We start from the raw sequence: 20,666 nt of genomic DNA, 5'->3' as shown, positions 1-20,666 counted from the left end.
CTGGGGCTTCCTTCTGCGGAACTTGGACCAGATCCCTCTTCTGGCTATAGGCAGTCCCAACCCAACACGAGACTGCCTGGCTCGGAGTTTTCCTTGCCTTAGTCCCTGTGCCCACCACCTCAAGAGGAAACCTCCGCCATCACACTGGGGCTATTTCCGCTTTCTCCCTCCCTCTCGCCCATTGTCTTTTCTGCTGGGAGGGTAGGTGTTCACTTGCTCACCCCAAGCCTGCTATTAATAGCATCCCAGAGGCTGTCACGAATAGGCTTCCACTCACTGAGGGTGTTTTCTGTTTGTTTAAGGCAACACGTTTCCTGGTCTTGAAACCTTGCTTCCCAGGGTGGCCAGGAGATTATCCACAGTCCCCACCCTTAGCCCCTGCCGGTGGCGGGTCTGGGAATATGAACTGCTGCCTGCTGCCCTCAGCAGCCCATGACCTGGTGGTCACCTGACTACTCTTGCATTAGATGAACTTGGGATCTTTTCCCTGTAATGACAGGATAAAACACATATGGTTCCTGGATCTCTTTCTTTTTTCCTTTGAGCCTCACAGATACAGAAATCAACTGGGCCCCAGCTCAGCACAAACATGGTTTGTTCTCCTTCATTTCTGTTGCTGTGATAGAATATCATGACAAAAAGGAACATAGGGATAAAGGGCTTATTTCAGCTGACATTTTCAAGTTACAGTTCATCATTTTAGGTTTATCAAGGCAGCAGGAACATGAAACATCTAGTCATGTCACATCAACAGTAAAGAACAGAGAAATGGCTGCATGTATGGTCAGAGCCCAGCACACTATCCATACTTAGCTCAGGCCCCTTGGCTAGGAAATGGTGTTGCCCACAGTGGCCTTAGTCTTCCCACTTCAGTTCACAATCGCCCAACCCCCTACAGACATGCCTAATCTAGACAATCCTCATTGAGACCCTTGTGCCAGGAGATTATAGGCTGAATTGAGTTAACAACTAAAACGAGCCATCCCAGGGTCCCGCCGTGCTATTTCAGTCATTCTCCTGACCCAATGTTTTTTTGTGAGTACAAATGATGCCAAACTGCCTTTCTGAAAAATACAGTTTTTATTTAGAGTCTACCCTAGAACCATTGTAATACATCCCAAACATCTAAGCCTGATCACACGGCGTAAAGGGAGGCACAGCTCACTGTCAGAATAGCACAGTGTGACTCCTCACAAACAAATGTGTGTGAGAATTAAACCCAAGGCAGTGATGGCAACACTACCTCGGGGTAAGGATTTTCTGGCTATGGTCTTGCCTAGCAAAGGCCAGCCCTGGTATTGTAAGTCTGAATTGATACCCAGATCCCGACAGCTACTTAATGAAAATAGTAATAGCAATAGCAAACAGCAGTACGGTGAAGCCAGGAACTCCCGGCTCCCTTGGCAGTTTTAGCCAGCCATAATTCTGACCCTGGCTTCTGTGGCGAAGGAGAGTGCAGTGTCTCCCTACTCCATACATGGCATTCCTTCAAGACCTTTTGAAGCCTGAACATCCACCCTTTCTTCCGTTGTCTCCAATGCACTCCCATGATTCACTCTGTGCCCCATCCTGTGCTGCTGACCCAGAGAGCCTCTGGGAAAATACCTGCTACTCACGCCCTACTCCTTCTCTAGAGCCCAGATCAAGTGGACAGGCCTCTCAACCTCATTTAAAATCCCACTGCCTTCATCTCCTCGGCCAGAATTTTATTATGACCTACTAAATACCACACCAACTTTGTTCACGGCTTGCTTCCACCGAAGTTCTTACCGCGCCGATTCTCTGTCTCTAGCTGAGGCCAAGTGCGACGTGCTCGTCGGCTCAGGGGCGACTTTGGCAGAGCTCACTTGTAATTTCTTACAGACCATGTTCTTTTCTGTTATAGTAACAGGTACCTAGATGAAAAAAACAGGCCAGAAAGGGTTTGTTACGGCTTATAGCTCCAGAGACACTTAGTCCATGTGGTGGGGAAGATGTGGCTGCAGGCAGGGAAGCCATGGCCGCTGAGGCAGGAGGTTGCTCACTCTGCATCTGTGCTAAAAAAGCATACAGGGAAGGGCCGGTGGGGCCAGGCTGTGTAACCCCGAAGCCTGCCCCAGTGACATACAGCTCCACTAACTAAAGGTTCCGGAACCTTTCCAAGTGGCATCACCGGATGGGGACCCAGTGTTCAAATCTAAAAATCCATAGGGAACATTTTATAGTCAACCCACAGCATAGTCTGAGGAAGGGCCGTGACAAAGCTCTGCCGTCCTCAGCAGCCGACTGGCGCCAGTTACTAAATCAGTGCGTGAGTGAACACAAACAGCTGTGGACCTGTGAGGGCTTTGCCCATAAGAATGCCGATTCCCATTAGAGAATCTTTATTTTAACCACAGAACGTGTGTGGGAATCCTCCCATACGGGACGTGAAGGAAACAGGTTTTTCTGATAACAAGAATGAACACTCACCAAGTTCTTGTTACATGGAAGGCATTGTGCTGTGGTTGAGATGGACAATACTCATCCAAGTTGGTAAGAACTTTTCCAGTCTTTTCTGCACATGAGTGAACTGAGGCCTTAGCACAAGGCCACGGAGGCACTTAACTGCTGGAATCAGGATGAAAATTCACTGAACTAAAACCCAGCTCACACCTGTAGACTTGATTTTCCATTTTTGAAAAATCAGCCTCTGTGGAAGACAGTGAGTACCATTTCACACGACACCGTCTGGAAGCTGAGAGGTGACGCAAGGCCTGAGGAAGATTTGGAAGTGCTAGAAGAGAGAAGGTGGTCCCAAGCTATCATATGACAAACTGTGGTGGGAGAGAGCTGGAACATGTCTCTCTGTGTACTTCATGAACAAGCAGGCTCAAGCTTGTTAGTCCACTGAGGGAATTTGGAATTTTAGGTATTTATGTACTGGAGGATATTTGAGGTTTTGGTTTTGGTTTGGTTTGGTTTTTGGTTTTTCGAGACAGGGTTTCTCCGTGTAGCCTTGGCTGTCCTGGACTGGTTTTGTAGACCAGGCTGGCCTTGAACTCACACAGATCTGCCAGACAAGTACTTTTTGTTTTAAGATAGTTTCTGCACTGATGAGTGAGTCAGAGCAATGATCTTTCATAGCCCCCAGATGAGACAGGAATAGTCTGAGCAGGTTGGGAATACTCCCTACTGTGGCTAATAAAGGAGCCACATGGCTCTACCATGAATCCCTGGTCTTTTCCACCCTTCATGGAGATCCTGGCAAGATTTGATACACATGAGGTAAGAGCAGTTGGGAACTCGACAGATAGAAAACACTATAGAGTCTTGTTGGAAATGCTGGTACGTGTGCTTGAGCCAAAAATGAGTGTTCTTTGTATTGCCAGCTTTCACTCTCTGGACAACAGAATGCACAGTGAGTAAAATCATGGCTAATCAATAAAAGCTGTGATTGTCCATTGAAAATTATAAACACTCAACAGAAGTCATGCTGACTTAAAAACACCAGAAATGGCCAACAAGAACCATAGCTGACAGCAGTCAGTTGACCCACACAAGTCAGGACTCACCAACAGAAATCCCCACTGGCAAAGCTGATTCCCACTCACTTACCTGCAAGTTTTTCGTTGTGAGGAATGTAGCGATTCACCTTTGTAAGTTCAAGTAATACCACCTTAAGAAATATACTTAATGGGTACATACATTAAATGAACTGAGGTGTGAATTGAAAGTGTCCTACAGGCCCTGGTTATAACTTGAATGTCATCACTCATTCAACAGTTATTTACTGACTGTTTACTGTGTCAGAGTCTCCCTTAGCCCTGGCATATGCCAGCCTTGCAGGTGTTGAATAGCTGTTTCTTTGACTTTCTCTCTCACCACAGCCAATCCACTGTCCTCATTCCAGGAAGCTGCAGTGGACATTGTGATGACACCACTGTGTTTGCTGTACTTACAGGAGCCAGCCTCTCTGCCTGTCTTTTGTCAGTAGCAGAGAGATGTGGGTACCAGAAAGGCTGGTGGTCCTGAAGCCCCATAATGGAAAAATTCATTATGTCTGTGGGGTCCATGGGCTGTGACCATGGCCACAGTCTAGTAATTCTCATGTTATCCATGTAACCTTGAAAGCAGATAGTGCTATCACTTAATGCTTTAACTGCCCTTGAATGAGTGAAGTGTACAAGAAGAAATACCAAAGCTGCTAGGAGAGAGGAAGCACCCTTGTGTATATCAGTAACAAAGGCTTTGTTGATGAGCCACCCATGGAAGCTCCCTGAGAGGTCTGCAGAGAGCGAATTTACAAATATGAGACCTGGGGTCAAACACCTGGGTCCTCAGCCACAAGCCCTGGGGCACCACAATAGGGTTCCAACTTTAAGGCAGCTGTAGATATTCCCTAGAGACCTTCTCATGACTCCGAGGTGGCCATAAATGCCATTCAGTCCTTGGTGTCCCTTAAGCTTCTAGCTAGTATAGAAAACAACCACTCCTGCCCACTCAGGTGGAAGATGTCTCTTTCCTCAGTCTTCTGACACTACCTCTTTCTTGGCCATCCCTGGTTCTCACTCACTGGTACAGTGTTGCATTTGTAACCCAGGACTGGGCAGCTAGAGAAGACATCCTCCAGTCCCTGATTAAGGAGCTGAGAGCTCAGCTGTACAAGGCTATAACTTGCTTAGGGCACAGGAATAGTGAAGAGGCTGCTGGCAAGGGCTTAACTCCAAGGCAGGGCACTCTCTTTGCTGTGTCTGACCTCTCGTCTGTAGTGATAATTCTGAAAATATTTTAAGAATATGTTTTCATTTTAACCTCAGGTATGGGGATATGGGTCTACTACAGACTGTCTGCAGCAGCTATGATTTGCCTCATGCTCTAGGAGAGGCATGGTTTTGCCCACTACAGACAATTTCTGAAATTGTGTGACATTTGGAATTCTGGGAATTTTTCAGAGAGTATATAAATGCTAGGACCCTGAGAGGCAGGGTTGATGGTTGTTGGTCACAAATTGGTTGTGGTTTGCTAGTATCCATGTCAAAGAAGAAACAAGCGGAAAGAAATTAGATTCAGGAGTTTTCATATTTCCTCTCTCCCCTCTATCCTTGTTTCTCTTCTATCTAGTGTTAGGGGATGAAAGGCAGGGGGATAAAGAGTGGCAAAAAGAAGAACCCACAAGTAGCAAAGACCAGCTACACTCTTTCTCTTTCTCCAGATGCAACCAGCTCTTCGGTCTTCTCATATTCAGCCTTTAGTCTTTGCTCTATAGGTGTCTACCAACTACTTTCAAGAACTATTATATGTGAACTTCTAAAGCCCATTTTTACACCAAGTCCAATCATAAGAGGCTTTTCATTTTGAGTCAGACTAACATATATGGATATATATATATATATATATATTGAATTATATGATAATAAGGCATATGAGTTAACTCAGAATTCCTCAAAAAAAATTCTTAAATGCTGCTGTGCCCCTGGTATTCACTCAGAGTCATCTCAGCAAGGAATGGGGTGGCCCAGGGCTCCACACCTTCCACAGGTTTACTCTCCATGGGGCATGAGATTCCATCTGAACGTTTACTCACTGGATCTTCTATGTTTATGGTGCAGGCTTCCCAAGCAGCCCAGAGATAAAAACAAGTCCATCTTAAATAGCAAGCAGGAGGTCATCCTATATGAAAACATTGAAGCATCTGCGGCGTGGGCCTCTGTCCCCCTCCTCATCCACACACAGTCCTAGAAGCTGAGGTTGCTAGAGGGGCTAAGGTTTCTGCCACAACTCAGGATGTCAGTGAAGGAAGACAAAGATGTGGGTGACACAAAACTCCATATGAATCACAGACAGTCTCTGTTTACCCAACACACAGATCAAAATACCTCTCAGCATGTATCATAGTCAGTGAGGGTTCTGCCATGCTGGGAATGATTTCCTGAAACTGAGACTTGCTGACACCCTGCCAAAGTCTGATCTTGAAAACCAAGCAGTCCTATTTAGTTTCTGAGCCACACTGACGGGTAATTAGTGATGTATAAAGTTCATTAGTTCTCTCTTATTTCCCTTAAATATCACCCTGTTGTTTTTCTGTACTCCATAGTCAGTAAAAATTTGTTGAACTTTTAATAAATGAAAAGGGCACCTGTGTCTCCCTGCCTCTTTTGTTCCTCTTACACACAGAGACTATCTATCTCCTTCCACCATGTTCTTCTTGGGCAAGGAGCAATAATTTTTTTTTTTAATGTTGAGTTGGTCCCCCTGAGAACTAAGGGTACTGTGCAGTATTCTGACACAGAAGCACACAATTCTCAGGTCCCAGGACACTTGTAACCTGCTGTTTTAGATTCTGAGCATTCTTGTAGCACCGGAGATAGAAAAATAAACAATGTTTTCTTGGAAAATGTGTGTCTGGGCTACTGACGGCAAGGCAGCCTTAAACCAGATTTCCAGCCATGCCAGTTACAACGTGTTTATTTAGACTCTAGAATCCTAGGGCACCTGTGTGAAAATCCTAAGCAACATGTATTCCATGAGCGTTCTTGGCTCATGGTTGAGCATTGGCAGCTGTTAGTCAGGCTCCCGCGGTGGTACCTACTGCAGGCAGGGTTGTGCTCACATGGGAAGACCTGTGCTCTGTTTAACATACTTCCTTACTTCTTGCATTCAAGAGAATGCTGTGGAGAGTGGTTGTAAATCTGACTGCCCCAGCTAGGGTAGAGCTCCACGCTTTTATACACAAAGCAGCGGTTCTCCATCAGGCAATTAGAAGAGAACGAAGCTAGCAGGCAAACGTTTATCACCTACTACTTCTTTATGTGGATTTGTGCAAGCAGCACTCCATTAACCATGTCTGCAGAGCTGTCTGGTAGTAACTGGTGGGGGGGGGGAATGTGAGACCCTTATTTTTGAGCCTTAAGTTTGCTTCATTTCATGTGTGTTTCTCACAATTTGGGATGTATTGCTGATTTTATCAAAGTATTCTCAAGTTAAAAAAATAATGACAACACACTCAGAAAACACATGTAAATAAAATCAACTAAAACTTTCTTTAATTATTGATGAGAGGAGTAGATGCAAAGCTGGCTGAAAGGACAACATGAGGGAATGTAGATAGATGAGATGGCAGGTAAGTAAGTAGATAGATAGATAGATAGATAGATAGATAGATAGATAGATAGATAGAAAATGAATATATAGACACACAGACATGCAGGATGAATAAGTGATTGCCAAATTAGATGCAGAGTTCATTGATGTCCCCTACAAGGCAACAAAACAATATTCCCAAGGGTTATTTTTTCTTTGGCAGAAATTCTCTGTGCCCAAGCCAGACTTTTAAAAAGATCTCTAGCTTTCTATACCTTTTATAGAGAAAAGGGTGTCTGCTGTGCTAAGCAGGGTTATTCTTCACTAACGTAAGTGAGCTGAGTCCATTTTTCTGCCTTGTTTTCAGTTTGGGGTGTTAAACATTATCTAAACAGTTATAATATGGAGCTAAATACAAAATCAGTCTTGCAGAAGACTCCTCAGAAGTTCCAAACTCTTGCAGTGTCTTTGGCAAATGTTATGCCTCCTTCCTGGGCTTCCTTAGCAGTGGGTTCCTGAAGTTGTTCTGGCTAGCCAAAGAATCAGATACTCTAAGCTGGCATGCGTTCTAGCTCTGTCTGATGTTTCCCAAGCATATCAACGCAGTATTCATTTTAGTAAGACACTGAAAGTCATCTCTAGTTTTGACTAAAACGGTCATTGGGAGTAAAAACGAGGTAAAAAGAGGGTGTCAGAGTCCGTTTGGAACCACAGGCAGTTGTGAGCTGCAAGTGTGAGTGCTGGGCACAGAACCTGTGTCCGCTGCAAGGACAAAAAATACTTTTAGCTGCTGAACCATTTCTCTACATTTGGGATTTGAGGTTTTCAGTTCGGCTTTTGCAGCCATCCCTTTATCAGTAGGCTGAGTCCAACAGTGCATCCTAAGATGGGTTTTGGTCTCTAGTGGAGCTAGGTGTTTATCTCCTCATCTTCTTGCTTGCAGGGCTTTTTCCGCCGAAGTATTCAGAAGAACATGATCTACACTTGCCACCGAGATAAGAACTGTGTTATTAACAAGGTCACTAGGAATCGATGCCAGTACTGCCGCCTACAGAAGTGCTTCGAAGTGGGAATGTCCAAAGAGTGTAAGTGGAACCTCAAACACTGTTTACCTTATGTATGAACATATTTGCTCAGCTCCTAAGATCAAATCAAATGTTAACATGGGCCATCCAGATGTGACAGTAATGGCATGCTGCCATGGCCAGGCATAAACAGAGATGACATGAAAATGAAACAACAGTAAAGATAAATCTGAATGATAGTTGGTGAAAACCAAGTCATATGTATTGTGGCTGCGAATTCCAGAAGAGGTCTTGACTCTGTGGGGCCTCGTACTGTATCCTCATCTTGACAGTGGGAATAAGGGCTTTGTAACATGTGGATGAATGAGATGAAAAGTCATAGTACTTGTGAAAGCAGAAATTGCCTGTTTGTAGATGGGAGACATGGTATACACTTGTTGTAGAAGAAATATTTGTGTACTGGGGACGCTGGCACTTTTCTCAAGTTGAGCTAACTTTTCTCTTCTAATCCATCCCTTCCCAAGAAGAATAACACAAATACTTAAATAAATTGAAAATTCCTTATTGAGTCATAATCATCTGATATGTTTAAGTAGAGTTGATTTTAGATGAGTTAATACAGACAGATGTTATAAAGATTTTTTTCATTATTTATATTTTCTTCTCGATGCTTCTAAAAGAATGTGATGGTAAATGGTTCACCCATCAGGACTGAGGCATCATAGGGAGGTACCTCAGGTAAACGGCTTGGGTAGTAGGCCTAAAAAAATCCATAGGTATGTGTCCCCGGTGAATGACCCAACAAGCAGGCCCAAGACGTCACAGAAGTTTGTCTCAGGTGAGGCATGGGTGGCATTGACACTTTTTCATTCATCTACCACCTCAGGATATGTTGTAGGCTCACTTTGCTAACCAGGGAACCTGGAGGTACCTTTGTCCTCCAAGAATGCAGGACAAGAAGAATACCCATCCATGATTTTACTGTGTGTTACAAAAGTTATACTGTGAGCCAAAGACTTTTGTTAGAGATTAAATACAGGAAGCAGCACCTTAAGAAGCCTGGGCCAAGAAAAGAGAGCCCTGGTGGCTAGAGGCACTGTGGCAGTGGCACCTGGCTTCTGCTGCCAATGCCCAGCGAGTGCAATAGCTGTCCCTGAGTGGACACACACTCCCTTCTGAGCACTGTTCCTGAACCTTCCCCTTGCCTCATTACGTGGGGTTGTTCTCTTCAGGAAGGGGCTTAAGTTAATCTCATGCCAGCTGGCTGTTCATTTCAGCCACAGTGCCAGGTTCACTGAATGCATCTAGGCCAGTCTCAAGAGAGACAATTCAAAACTGGTCCTTGAACGTTGGGATAGATGTGCTCTCCTTTCCAATGCATGTGGACAAGAAATCAAGTGAGCACAAGAAGTCATTTGCAGGACAAAATGGGTCTTCTGATGGAAAACCAGGTGACAGAAAGCAAGCTTCTGACTACAGCCCCCATCTACAGTGCCAACCAACCCTATGACCTCTGCCTTCACATTATTCAATTATGTTTACCAAGAGGTGCCCTTTTTGGCCTTTGGAGCTGAAGTCCTGTTCATGCATAGAGTCCCCAGGAACAAGCCTGAGGTAAGCAGCCAATAAGAAGGGTTGTGTGTGGACCATCCCTCTGTCTGCAGAGGACAGATCATTGTGGCCACTTATTATCTAGATACTTGATCTCTCTAAACTCCTGGGTGAGTGTTATACAGAGCAAGAAACATGGAGCTGGGAAGCTGATGTTCAGTTATCTTAGGGCTGACCTTTCACCCCTGCCAGGAAAAGCCTGCTGATCTGAAATGACCATGTTATTTACAAAAGTGATACCAGGAGGGTCACCTGATGTTCTGGGTTTGTTTTTTTTTTTTTTTTTTTTTTTTTTTTTTTGTCTGACACCCAGGCCATGTTATCTACCTGGGTGACACTTGACAGGTCATCTGATGCTCCTGTCAACATGGAGATCACAGGCATTCTTATGGGAGAACTTCAATTCTGATGAAAGTTATAAATGAGTAAGTCAGATATGAACTTGGAAAAAAATAGTAGTTTTGTTCTTTCTTTATGTGGGCTGAAAAGCCATTTCCTGCTTATATTACTTAAAACCCATATCCTGCTTCCCTGTCAAAATTGGCAGCTTAGTTGGCAATTAAAAAAAAAAAAATAATGTTTACACCCACAGGAAAACCCTAGCTTCAACTCTCGAGGAACTTATCACCTTAATTAGATTTAAAAATATAGAAATGGGAAGAAAATGGGATCATTATGTCCAACTACATAAATAAATGTTTTCTTAGAAGGAAATTGGAGGAGAAATAAGTACTTGGAATACAGAAATTGAGAGTCTGATAGAGTATTTTTAAAGCTGAAACAGAAGGAAGCAGATAAATATGAGAATTGTAACTAATTATCCCACACCATGCATAATGGAGAGGAGTCCTAGAGTAATAGAAGCTTCTGGAATGTTAGAACTGAAAACAGATCTTGGAGATTGGTTTCACTTGCTTGACACACAAGAACACCAACACCCAAAAGACAGACAGGTCATGCCAGCAATCCCTTCTTGTGCAATGAGAACCAAGTGTCCAGCTCCAGCATGCCTCTTCTCCTTACCCAATTGCTTTGCGACATTGATGCACCTCTTTAGTGTCAGCCATGGAGCTTGTTGATTTGTTAGAGTCACCTGACAGGATGCTACCCAGGGATTCTGGAAGTGCCTGAGATAGGGGAAGTGTTCTCCGTGGGCACCCCATCCATAATGGGGTATCCTGTTGTGGGTTGCAAGAGCTATTTGAACCAAGAAATCTTGGATTTGATATGTAGAAAATAGAGCCCTGGGAGAAGCCTGGCCGAGAGGAGAGAGCCTCTTGAATGAAAGTGACGAACTACTCAGAGAGGCTTAGCTGAAAGTCAGCAGGTATCACTGACAGTCCATGCAAGTCGCTGGCTTAAAGGGCCTTGGGCTCCTTCCTCTTCCTCCCATGCTGTGTGCTACTGTTACCTCCCTAATTACAAGCTGTTCTCTGGCTGACAAAGATGGCCGCTAGCAGCTCCAGGCTTGTCTTCCTGGAGGAGGGCAGAAGAGAGAGGAAATAGCGAATGAGTGAGCGAGTGAGTGAGTGAGTGAGTGAGTGAATGAGTGAGTCAGACAGAGACAGAAAAGTAGACTTGGATCATGATCATGCCACCACAGTGCAGGCTGTGCTCCTGTTGGTCCGATTTGAGTCATATACCTTCTATGAACACAATCTGTTGTCACTGGCATGTGTCCTATGCCAGGCACTCAAGCATAGGGCTGAAGTTTACTTTATCTAAATAAGAGGGCCAAAAGCAGGAAGAAAATATCCCTTCGCGTATAATCAAAAAGATAGGAGTGAATGGTGTGGCTCAGTGGAAAAGCCCTTGTCTGGTATGCCGGAGACACTGGGCTCATGCGCAGAACTGCCAAAAATACGTAGACAGCAAGTCTGCTAAAGACCTCAAATTCCATAGTGCTTGCCCCAGACTATCCTTCATTTATTCATTCTGTTTTTCTGTCTTCTTTTTAATCACCTCCCTCCCTCCCTTCCTTCCTTCCTTCCTTCCTTCCTTCCTTCCTTCCGATTTTTGAGGCGGGGTCTCATGTAACCCATACCTTTCTTGGACCCACTGTGGCACTTAGATGGTCTGAAGTTGAGAATCTTCCTGCCTGTGAGTGCTGACATGTCCACCATGCCTGCTCTTCTTCATTCTTCATGTTTGGTAGGGACCAGATAAATCTAAGAATCATGTTACAGGGGTAGCCAACTAACAGGGTGTTTTCTACCTATCAGATACTGTATTAACTGCTTTTTATTTCCTAGCATAAGTTAGTTCATAAAAAATGAGCTCCATAATAACATTTTCTGAGTATATTATATACTTTGCTGGCTCGTGCGCACACAGACATGTACTCTCATCCCTATTCTCTCTCCAGCTGGTTCTCTTCCTCTTCCTACATAGTCTCCCTTTGGGCTCAGTGGTTGAAAGTGAAAGCATTGCTCTTGTAGAGACCCAAGTTCAGTTCCCAGCATCTATATTAGAACTCCAGCTACAGAAGTCCAATGCCTTCTTCCTGCTACACAGCTGCCGGTACTCAGAAGGGCAAACCTTCACATACCCACACGTGTATATAATTTTAAAAGTAAAAAAAAAAAAATGACTTCAAATACCTGGACAGACAAACGGACAGACAGGCAGACGGACAGACGGATTGGTTGTTTTTTGAGGCTGGCTTGTTTTGATTAACATAACAACTTCTAGTTTTATCCATTTTTCTACAAGTGGCACAATTTCATTTTTTTTATGGTTGAATAAAATGATTGTTCATGTAAACCCCCATCTTTTAAAAATTATTTTAATACCTTATTTTTAACCCCCATCCTTTTATCCATTACTGCTCATCTGTTGATTGGCACCTAGGCTATTCTGTCTCTCTGCTGCTGTGAATCACACTTTCTTTTCATCCCACTAGTCCTCATGATAGCCCTAGGAGACAGACTACTTAGGACCCCTCTCCTCCTTTTATTTTTCATGGCAACTAAGATTTGAAGAAGTTAGTTGTTATATTCAACCTAACACAGATATTGAGGAATGAAGTTTTAAATTTTTTATTATTTATTAGCGTGTGTGACGTAGGTATGTATATCTACATAGATATAAATTTGAAGATATTTGTCTTTATACATATATACACAGTATATTATGTAAGTATATACATAATTTGAGAATTTCATACCATGCATTTTGATTATATTCACTTTTTATTCCTCTTTCCAACTTAATGCCTCCCTTTACTTTTTAAAGACGCCATCAACTCCAATTTGTACAAACACATATACCTGTTGTGCATGACTCATGAGTGCAGGTCAGAGAACCATTAGGTAGGGTCAGTTCTCTCCTTTACCATGTAGGTACCAGAGATCAAACTCAAGCTGGCAGGCCTTGCAGCTAGCACCTTCACCCCTGAGCCGTCTCACTGGCCATAGGAGAAGGAGTTTGATTATAACCCTGTATTCAAACTGAAATATATACTGCACACCATAAAAGCAGCTTTTAAAACTCTGAATTACTTTTTCTACTCTGTTTTATTGCCAGTGGTTAATAAAACAATCAGCACACTGCTTGCTCTATATTAGAGATGTATTCCCTAGAATACCATGGGAAAATTTAATTCTGATAGATCAAATTTGATTTTAAATGTGTAAAGGGATTTGCTAGTAAAATGTACTCCTCCCTAGTCCACTGCAGCACTGGCGTTGGGTCTAAGGGCTTCTCTTGATAAATGCTGGTGGTCTTGTATTTTCTGAGGGCTTTGAAGGCTGAAGAAGGCCTTTTTGCAGCCAGCTGCCACAGCATGGAATTTAAGAGTGCTAATGGCGAGTGAGAAGAATCGATTTTCAGCACCCATTCTAAAAGTGCCACAAAATTGTATGGAGACTCGGGGAAGAAGCCACAGAAGCAGGGGAGCTCAAAGCTGCAGGAAGAGCTCCTTGCAGGCTGGGTGGGGAGAGGGGGGCTCTAAGATAAAGCCCTAAACAGACACAGGAAACACATAAAACAACATACACTCCAGGGCCCTTGCTTATCCTCAGCACCACTGTAAAAATTTGCAGCCTGGGCTACTTACTATGGCTATTTAGTGATTTCTGGGCTAGCCTGGGACGCTGTGTGAGACCCTGTCCTAAGAAAGACAAACAGTGAATGAAGGATTATTGTAAAGAGAAATAGGATGAGCTTCAAATGTGGATAAGCAGCTAATTGGCCACCCTGGTAGCAGAATCAACATGACACTGCCCTTGCCATGATTACAGAACAAGAAATCCTGACTGGTAGGTTGCTTACACAAGTCCAAGTGACTAGACAAGAGTATTAAGCCAAGTTTTTACTTTTTAAGGTCTGGATCTTTAAAGAACTTAAACTTTTAAAAAATGTCTTTGGCTATGCAGGAGATGGCATTTTAGAAACTGTTTTGGCTTTTTGTCAAGATGACACAGGTCAGCCAAGGGAAAGTCACCAGGGATTCTGGGTATGGTCCACCTGGGTCCCCTTCCTTGATATGCCGGCCACTCTAAGTGGCTGGCCCAGCACTCTCCATGCTATGTAGTCACTCCGTCACCTCAACACCTCAAATTGTGCTTCTTCCCACAGACACAGGCTAAAGCAATGTTCAGCTGCGTAGAAACTTGAGCCTGTGTTGACCTCATTCTTCCTCCCACTGAACTTCAGCTGCCTGAGGTTGTGTCCTGTCCTCTCAGAAGGCCCCGAGTCCACTCCATACCCAATGCAGGACACTCACTCTTCCCATAGTGTTTTGCATGCACGTCCACAACCCACATATGTTCTGTCTTTCTGTGCAAGGCTCCTACCCTGTTTATAAAGTCTGGAAACATCACTTTTCTGCCTTTTGGCTATAACCAAATGAAATCCACACACATACAGAATGCAATTTTCCCCTGTTTTCGTCTTATCGCCACCTCCTGCCCACCAAACTGTTCCCAGAAAGTTCCACTTTCATGCCTATGTGTCTGTGTGTGTGTGTCTGTGTGTGTGTGTGTGTGTGTGTGTTTGTGTGTGTGCATGTGTGCGTGTGTGTGGCCCACTGCACCATTGCTTTTAATAGGGTTGCTTGTGTGAACATGGGGGTCTGGGGGACGGACGGAGCATTTAGTTGACTAAGGACAGCTTAACAGTGGCCAACCACTGAGGAATATGCCTCCCCAACTCCCAACCACCACTAAGGGCCTATCACTCCGTGGGGAAGAGTGGCAATCCTATGTATCCTTCCCCTACACATGATGGAGTGTTGACAGGCGCAGTCGTGCATGGCTCTTTCACAGGTAGTCACCACTCCTGCTGCTGCAGTATGAGTACCCGAGGGCAGCAGCCATAGCCAGTCTAGAAGACAGCCAACGTTTCACAGCATTCTCTCCCACCCTCCAGCTCTTACATCTCTCCATCGATCTTCTTCAGGGTTTGCTGAGCCGTGGAGGGGATAGTAGAGATGTCCTGTTTTGGGCTGGCCACTGATGAGTCACTTGTTCTCAGTACTTTGACCAGTTTTTAAAGATAACCTTTTGCTCCTCTCTCACTTTGCTCACTGTAAAGTTACCCAACACAAAAGCACTCTGGTATCTGCCCAGTCAGCATTCACGTACCTGTTAGGTCCAGAGTGCAGGCTGAGTGTTCACACACAGCCCAGCATGACACTAGAACTAATCTTTGAGTCCTGTGCAGGAAACAGTTTCTACAACTGCTTCCTTTGTTCTACCCCTCCCTCCACTGTCTCATTAAGCAGAGAAAAGGTGTTGAGCAGAACAGGACCCCTGCAGACCTTGGCCCTTCCCAGCTAGTGCGACTCAAGTGGGAAATCGTGGGTTGGGTATTACCTGCACCAAGCCTACACAAACAAACTGCTCAGCGACAGGGCTCAGGGAGTCATGAGAGAGTGAAGGAAGAATCGTTCGAGGCCTCTGGTCTTTTCACTCAGAGACACCCCATCCCACCCCACCATGTCTACCACAGACTCACAAATGCTCCCCAACCTGGTATGCTTTTGCTTTTTTTATTTAAAACTGCAAACTAATGATGGCTGCCTCTTGGGATGACTCTCTGATGTCATGTTTAGGTGGCTGTGATCCTGAGTAGAAGGCAAAACGTCTTTGATTTTGTTCACATACACACTCACACTCAGAAAATTCTGTTTAGTGTGCACGTCACAGTGTTGTTTGTTATTATTGTTTTTCCTGTTCAGTGAGAGAATTTGTAGATAGAGCAATTGGGTAATCTCCACATGTAAGTCCCTAAGCACTCACTGCTGCTCCTCTCTTAAGGAGTCTGTGTTGTGGCCTATATGTGCAGTGTGAGCACCCCCAGCAGGCTGCTGGGATGAGAATGTGTACCTCAGACATTGCTTCCTCCAAGAGTTTTTCCAAGCATCCCTAAGCAGACCCTGTGCTCTTTCACTACACAAATCTTCTGGGCCCAGGGCATGTCCCTGGCACCTTCACTGCTCTTCAGACTTGGCTGCTGTGCTCACTTGCTCCCCTGCTGGACTTTGCAGGCTTAATACCAGGAGAGTGTCTGTCTGGCAAGTCTCCTGTGAACTCAGGGATTTCCATAAAAATCATCACCAGGGTGGGTAAAGTCTTTCTAATTTTAGTTGATTTCCTCCTTTGTCCCACATTGCCACCTAGCTGGTTGCCTTTGCAGATTTTCTGCTCAGCAGAGAGAAACCATTACTAACCCTTGCCTTTTGCTCCATGGCCCACTTGATCACCACTCACATCTCAAAAGTAAGTGACAAGCTGGAGGAATGCCTACTTATAGCTGTCCAGGAAGTAAAAACGGGAATTCTATCTGAGCACCAGTCTTACTGCCACATGGGAGGGCATGAACCAGGTGATTCTCAGACTGGAGGAAGGAGTATCAGAGTTCCGTCAGCTCTAGCTACACTTTTCTTGCCACCTCCTGTCCCTCCTGAGAGGGGGCACTTGCTTCAGCCTCACCTTAGAAGAATGGGGCATTCCAGTTGCACAACAGGCCAGAGCAGGAGAGAGCACAAAGGACTTTGAGTTGTTCCAGTGGGCAGCCTGTAGCCAGCCTTCTGCCTCAACCGAGCAAGCTGCCCTGCCCTGAGGACTCTCCTGCCACCTTGCAGGGCCCGATGGGCCGCTGGTGCAAGAAGTATGTATTTAATGCTGTACTTGGCATGCTGTAGATGTGAAACACGGCCGTTTTCTTGCCATTTGTGGGGAGGGGGAGGGTGACAGCTTCATGTTGCTGGCTACCTGGCTATGGCGAGAACTGCAGCCTGGATGAGGCATTGGAAGAGGGAAGTGGGAGACACTCTTTGCAGAAGTTCTTTGTAATGACCCTGGAGAGGTGAACAGTCTCAAATGTCACACCAAAGTGGCAAACTCGAAGTTCATGAGCCTCATTTCTGAAGGGAATACCTCCTTTTTCTGGCGCCTGTACACTGAAGGGCAGATGGTTCATTTGCCTAGAGTTGCCTAAATGTATAACCAGAAAATGCAAGACTGTACTAGAACTCAGCTCCGGGGTTCTCTTCCTGGGTCAGTTAGGATGAAGGGAGCATGAGGGTCTCTCAGGTACTATGAAACCTGCCACCTGACAGTGGATGCTAGCCCATCATCCCTTCCACCATCCTTCTCTCTTCCCTCACCCTCGGCAGGAACTTCTGGCCCACCATTATCTCCCTTCTCCCAACCACATCCTATCCACACTTGGTCCTCCTCCCCAGGACTGCTTCTGCAGTCAGCTGCATGAGAAGGCAGCAGGGAAGGGCATTAATGCAGCCTGGTGCTGAGGAAGGGTACCGGGTACCTTATCTAAAACACGGAGCCAGAGACTGTGGGGCATCCAGGGTTGAACAAAGGACACGAAGAGGATTCTGTGTTCTGTGGTGGAGAGGGGTCCTGTTACTTTCCTTGTTGCTACCTGACAAGGAGCAGCTCAGTGGAGGAGGTTTAGCCATCTGTCAGTCTAAGGCCACCAGACAGCTTGTCAGGGGAGCCAGTGTGATGGTGGGAGCGTGAGCCTGACCTCACATCTGAGCAGATGAGAAGGGAGGAATGGGGATGCTGGCCCCAGCTGGCTTCCTCGTTTCCTCTTTAGGTTGAATATGGAACTCCCATCAGAAGGTGGTGCTTGCACCTTAGACAAACCTCTCTATAAATACTCTCACATACACCAGGGTGTGCCTCTGAAATGATTCCAGTCCACATGACAGGAAAGGCAACAGTCACACTTCCTGAAGCCCCAATGGTGGTTTCTAATGCCCAAGATTCCTCAGCTGCACTTTGCTTCTCGGATGATGCGGTTCTAGCATGTTCTTCTGTATCCCATCTACCTGTGGGCTTCGGTTCCTCAGCTCACCAGGTTACCACTGCAGTGTTCTCTAACCATAGTCTCTACACATGGGAGCACAGTGAGAACTGAAGGCACTGAGCTTGCCTGGCAGAGCTTCAGGTCCCAGAGGGAGAGTTATTCCCTGTGTGGTATCCATCAAGCTTTCATCTCAGTAAGGTCAGGGCTTAATAACCTCACTAGTCTCTCCTGATCCCACCAACCACAGAGGAGGGCAGTGAAACCTAGCTGCAAAGTTCCCTACATGCCAGAGAATAAATATTTTAGGCTTGAAAGAACCCTGGAGTCCCTTGTGACATGAGTGTGGCTTTCTTTCAATAAAACTTTATTTGTGAAAATAAGCAATTGATCTGAAGAACATGATTTTTTTTCTATTTACGACAAATGATATTATTTTCTTCTTTGTAGTAGCAACACACACACTTCTGCTATATTTTCTTTAACAAGTAAATAGAGCTACTTGAAGACAAAACCCTAAGAAGTGTGACTCTGTGAGATACGTGAAGATGGTGCTGAGAGGATTGGTACTGGAGAAGTCTTGATGGGTGTGCTAAAACAGCCTGGGGCTAGGGTCTGTCCTCCCATTCTTGCTGGCCATTACCCCCACAGGAAATGCAGAGCTGCCTTTATCTCCTGAGCAGCTCACAGCCTGAGAGTGAGCAGAGAGTCACGCACACTGTATGAGTCTGAATGTGTGTATGCTCATACATACACGCGCACATTTGCATGGGTTCACGTGCATGTGTGTGTGGAGGCCAGAGGTGTATGTCAAGCATCTTCCTCAATTGCTCTCCATCTTCTTTCTGAGATAAGATCCGTCACTGAACTTAGAGCTTGCAGTTGGGCTAGACTAACTAGGTAGGGAGCCCTAGCCACTGTGATCCCCATGCATGTATCACTGTCCCCCTCAGGTGAGTGCTGGGGATCAACATTGGTTCCTCATACTTGCACAGCAAGTACACTATGCCCTGAGCCATCTGTCTGGCCCAGCTCTTACCTCTGTTTGGTCCATGCTAATATAAGCAAGACCATGAGTAGGTGCCTGTGTTGAGGGAATTCGAGCATCCGGTGAGCTGATGATGGAACGTGGGACCTGAAAGGGACATCCAGTTGCATGTCTCTACCTGCTCAAGAGCAAGCAGACAGTGTGATGTCATGTAGCAGGGACTTAGGCAGGGTGGATTCAGGTCTCACCCGCTACCCAGATATGTAACCTTCCCATATTCTGCAATATTTTAGGCCTCAGGCCTTGGCTTCTTTGTTTATGGCCAAGGATAAGAACAGTTTTGCGGCTGTTTTGAAGGGTGGACAGTGACTCAAGACAGGGGCTAAAGACACAGCTAGGCCAAGTGTCAGTTCTATCTGCTGCCCTTCCTGCCATGGTGCTGGTGCGCCTGGCCCCACTTAGCGCATTCGGTCAGCAGTGCTGTGCGTAACTTCGCAGAACAGCAAACGGCCTGGCTGTCCCATCAGCCACGTACTCAAAGCAAAAGCTGCGCCTGAACTTGAAATTTGCCCCAGGGGGTCAGCTTCACACCCACAAAGTGAGGTAGTAGGTAGTCCAACCCATGACAGAGCTTCCGCTCCAAGCCAGCTGATACTGGTTCAGTACAGATAGCTCCTCATGGCTCACAGATTGATCACTAATGTCTCTGCATGAGAAGAGCCCAGCACAGTAGCCCCCACGAGTATGTCCAAAGAAACTAATCTCGTCATGCTGTCACCCTCTTGCCACATGCCATGCGCCCACAACTCAGTGTGGCCTCTAACATTTGACACACATCAAAGTCTGTGTGCTGTGCCTTCTTGCTGCAGTGCCCTCCCCGGCTCTTTCCCTCTGGGCCTCCTCCAACCTATGGAACAAGTGTCCACACTAGGCGGATTCACATGTGGGCAACAGGGGACAAGTGAGGGTTATCCCTTCCTCTCTAGGATGTGGGATTAGTAACACCTCTGTAGAGACAGCATAGAGTCAAACTTCTTCTTGAGTCCTGTGAGGAGAGAAACAGGCAGAGAGAGACAGAAACAGAGAGACAGGGACAGAGTTGTGAAAAAAGTAACCCCTCCCCACTGCTGCCCCTGCGTGGGCTCGAAGCCTAGAGGATGGGAGCAGAGTCTGAGGCCAGGGTCTTACACTTATCAGAAAACAGAATGAGTTGGTGAGAAAGAATGCTGCCAAACCTGAGATTCTGAATCAGGAGCTTTTCGCTCATCTTCTCGAGAGTTGGGGGTTTTAATCACACAGATTTCAAATAAAATGTAAGTTCAGTTGTGTAAGCTTCACTGATACAATGAGCCCAATTTTATCTTTCCTGTTCCTCTAGGAGGTACCTTATGAAACGATGCCTCAGTGCTTATTCCACGTGGATGGAACCAGATAAAGCTATTAAATAGGTCTCCACAGGTCAGACTTAGTTTCTTTAAAAACTGGATGTCAACACACATGAATGTGTGTAACTACACACATAGGTTGGCTATTATTCCTTCTGCTAAGGAAGAAGCACCAATTATACTTGGACACATGGAAAAAAGTGAGCAGGCCATTTTGGAGTAAGAGAGGGAGAGAGAGAGAGAGCAAATACCCTGTAAGAAGTGGCAGCTCACATTCTTGGCTGGAAATGCTCTGTTTTCATCCTGAGCTATTTTTCATTCTGCTCTAAACAGACATTGATA

The 20,666-nt window shown here is 45.4% G+C and overlaps 1 protein-coding gene across 8 annotated transcripts in view; it reads left to right on the top strand.

Moving 5' to 3' along the window:
• Window positions 1-20,666, top strand: part of Rarb (retinoic acid receptor beta) — a 648,239-nt gene that overhangs the window by 578,327 nt on the left and 49,246 nt on the right. For all 8 annotated transcript variants that reach the window (XM_060390998.1, XM_060390997.1, XM_060391001.1 and 5 more), the window contains one exon: window positions 7,985-8,126. In XM_060390998.1, coding sequence (XP_060246981.1) covers window positions 7,985-8,126 — 142 coding nt within the window. The remainder of the gene's footprint in view (window positions 1-7,984; window positions 8,127-20,666) is intronic.

The sequence above is a fragment of the Meriones unguiculatus genome, chromosome 9 (assembly GCF_030254825.1).
Source record: "Meriones unguiculatus strain TT.TT164.6M chromosome 9, Bangor_MerUng_6.1, whole genome shotgun sequence".
Taxonomy (NCBI): Eukaryota; Metazoa; Chordata; class Mammalia; order Rodentia; family Muridae; genus Meriones; species Meriones unguiculatus.
This window is presented reverse-complemented; position numbering and strand designations above follow the sequence as displayed.